The sequence below is a fragment of the Cibotium barometz genome, chromosome 60 (assembly GCF_041138505.1).
Source record: "Cibotium barometz isolate CiBa-2024 chromosome 60, ASM4113850v1, whole genome shotgun sequence".
Taxonomy (NCBI): Eukaryota; Viridiplantae; Streptophyta; class Polypodiopsida; order Cyatheales; family Cibotiaceae; genus Cibotium; species Cibotium barometz.
The window spans coordinates 3,784,318-3,787,375 of NC_141105.1; the positions used below are offsets into that span (position 1 = coordinate 3,784,318).

General features: G+C 39.1%; 1 protein-coding gene across 1 annotated transcript; it reads right to left on the bottom strand.

Moving 5' to 3' along the window:
• Positions 1-551: 551 nt before the first annotated feature.
• On the bottom strand, positions 552-2,093 carry LOC147604885 (uncharacterized). The gene has a single exon (XM_086793905.1). It carries the CDS (start codon positions 2,091-2,093, stop codon positions 552-554), a length of 1,542 nt encoding a protein of 513 aa, XP_086650031.1.
• Between the last annotated feature and the right edge of the window lie 965 nt (positions 2,094-3,058).

The window sequence follows — 3,058 nt, forward strand, 5'->3', positions numbered from 1 at the left end:
TAGGTGAATCCTTAGCATTTAGCCCATGGAAGTTAGGTCCTCAAAGGAGTACCTCAGTGGCTTCTCAGGAATAGGAGGTGCAACCTCAGTTAGGTGCCTTGATCAACCTCAGTCATCATCAACCATAAGTTAGTGTGTTTAGGGGACAAGGATATGCATGCAAGGGGACAACATTGGAATAGATGTACATTCCTAGTCATGGAGTGAAATCAGAGGCAGGATAGGAGATTTAGTATAGTTGCCAAGGCAGAAGTATGACAAAGTTGGAGTCTCAGTGCAGTCAAGGATGATGAGAGTCATCCAAAGCAGGGCCTAAATTTGACGGGTTACTTAAAATTTCAAGTGACATACACTTTTTCAAACTGCTTTTCACATGACATGAATTTTCAAAATCATGTTATTCAAATGGCAAGCAATTTATCAAAATGAAAAGCTTTTTTAAAAACTAAAAAACTGTATGTAATTAAACAATCAATCTACATGATGTCCAATCAAGATGCCTTGCATGTCCAACTTGCCAAAATTAGGCCTTTGACTATTGAGTGAACAAATCACTCTAATGGCATCGCCCTCCTCTTTTTTCCTTGTAACCAAATATCAAAAACATCTTTCCAACAAACTTGTGATGCATCACTTGCATTAAGTGATAACAACATCAATGCATCAAGCGTCTCCAAACACATGCTACTTCTCAAGCTACTCTTTATGTCATTTTGTCGAGAGAAACCTCGCTCACATGATGCTGTACTCGCTGGAATTACTATGCTTGCTTGCCATAAATGCATCAGTCCTGGAAATGTGTCCCACCAAGTCTTTGTGTTGCTGCAGATTGCCCAAGCATCATGCATACCTCTACTCCTAGCAACCCTGTACAGCATGCCAACAAAATCCTCCCGTTCACCGAAACATTTCCTAATGTCAATTATTGAATCATCAACATTAAGCTTGCCAATAAGCCTCTCTAACCATTCTTCAGTCCTTTTATCCCTTTCAATTACATCTGAAGGATAGGCAGAGGGATTAAATAGCTTGACCGAGTTAAAAACCCCAAGATCAAGAAACCTATTATTTAGAGCATTCAAAACATCTTGTACAAATGTCCTTCCAATGCAAATACATTCAGCGAGGGAACCACTTGCACTTCCAGCATCATGAGGCAGTACATTGAGATCAAGAGTTGCATCCTCCTCTTCTGAATCACTTACTGCTCTGTCTCGTTTCTTTTTTGGAGCTAATTTTGGAACTGGCACAAAGTGTAGCACATGCTTATGAGTAAACCCATTAGAATCAACATATAACATATTCCCATCTTTTGACATGTTCAAAAACTTTGTAAGTTGTTTTGAACCAGCACCAAATTGGCCCTCATAAGATATATACCTTTTAGTGAGCTTCTCAAATGTCAAATCCAAGTAGACTCCAATCATAGTAACATCCATGTTCTCCCTCTGAAATTCTACATTTAATTTATTCAATTCAACCAAAACATCAGCCAGCAAATGCATCATAAACTGGACTTGAAAGATTGTGGCATAATTGTACCATTTTTTCTCATGCATTCTCCATTGCTCCAAAATAGCAGGCATTAAGGGAACCAATCTTTCCATTACTTGGCCTCTAGATAGCCATCGAATTGCATGGATTTGTAAAACTTTCAAGTCTGCAATATGATACTCATGCATCAAGTTTCGAAGTTCGACATGTCGATTTGTTGATTTCCCTAGCCATGCATATACCTTGTTTGCAACCTTATCAACAAAAGCAAACACATGAGGATTCGATGCAAAACCATCCTTTGCTGCAAGTGCCTCACGGTGGGCAATACAATGCATGCCCATGATTCGTGAAGCCGATGCTTGAAACCGTGCCACTACACCTGTCTTATGACCTGTCATTGCTGAGGCACCATCCGTTACAAATGCAACTAGTTTCTTCAAATCCAGATTACTCTCTAAGAGCATGGCATGGACAGCATTGTAGATTGCCTCCCCAAATCCATTATCAACTGGTAGCAATCTCACAAATTTACAATTGGGCTCTCCTTTGCCATTCCCAGGCAAGTACAAAATGTAGATAATCAAATGCTTCTCCATGGTTCTATCTGTACTTTCATCAATGAGGATTGAAAAAAATGGACTTTCACAAATTTCAGCATACAAGTCTTGTCTAGTACAATCTCTTAAAGCCATCAAGAACTCTCTTCCAGATATGGGATTGGTAACTTACATTGAGTGGGATATTTCTCCAATGCAATATCATTGCATGCACAAAAGTGTACCAGCTTCATACAAGTGATTATTCTAAACTGTTCAAAATGCACCATTGTGTCAATACCCCCATCTATTGGTCCTTTGCCACCAATAGCCTTTAGCTTTGCATGATAAATACTTGCAGCTCTCCTATGATCTGCAGATTTTGCATGCTCATTCAAGGCTGAAAGTTGAATGCACCCATTGTGAAAGTATTCACTCTTCCATCTTCTTCACACCAAGTGCATTTTATGCGGTCCTCATTACATGTAGACTTGCATAAATATGCCCAAGGATGTAGTAGAGTCCATTGAGTCCTCCACTTCCTTTTGGGTTTATTGGAAGAAGACTCTTGGGAAATCTCATTACAAGTTTTCGAGCTCCCACCACTACTCTCATGTCCTACATTGGCAATGGTCTGTCTTGACAAAAAAGAATCTATTGAAGGCTGTGACTTTTTCTTTTTGCCACGCCCTCTATGAGGCACTAGATTGGGACGGTCAACCATCACTGAAAATATAAGAATAAAATAAAAAAAGGAAGCCACATGAGAATAAAGAGAAGAGAGCATGTTGCATACCTTAACGGTTAAGCACGTTCATTTATACAAGGCCGTTATACTCCTTAACGGTTAAGCATGTTCATTTATACAAGGCAGTTATACTACTATAATAGGGGAACAACAAAATAACAACAAAAACAAGACACAAAAGAGAGACACCCAATAGCTGAAGATAGCTTAACAAAATGTTAAAATAATCAAAATAAGAATCCAACCTGGAAATAAATTGCAGCCAGCAGGTCCACGT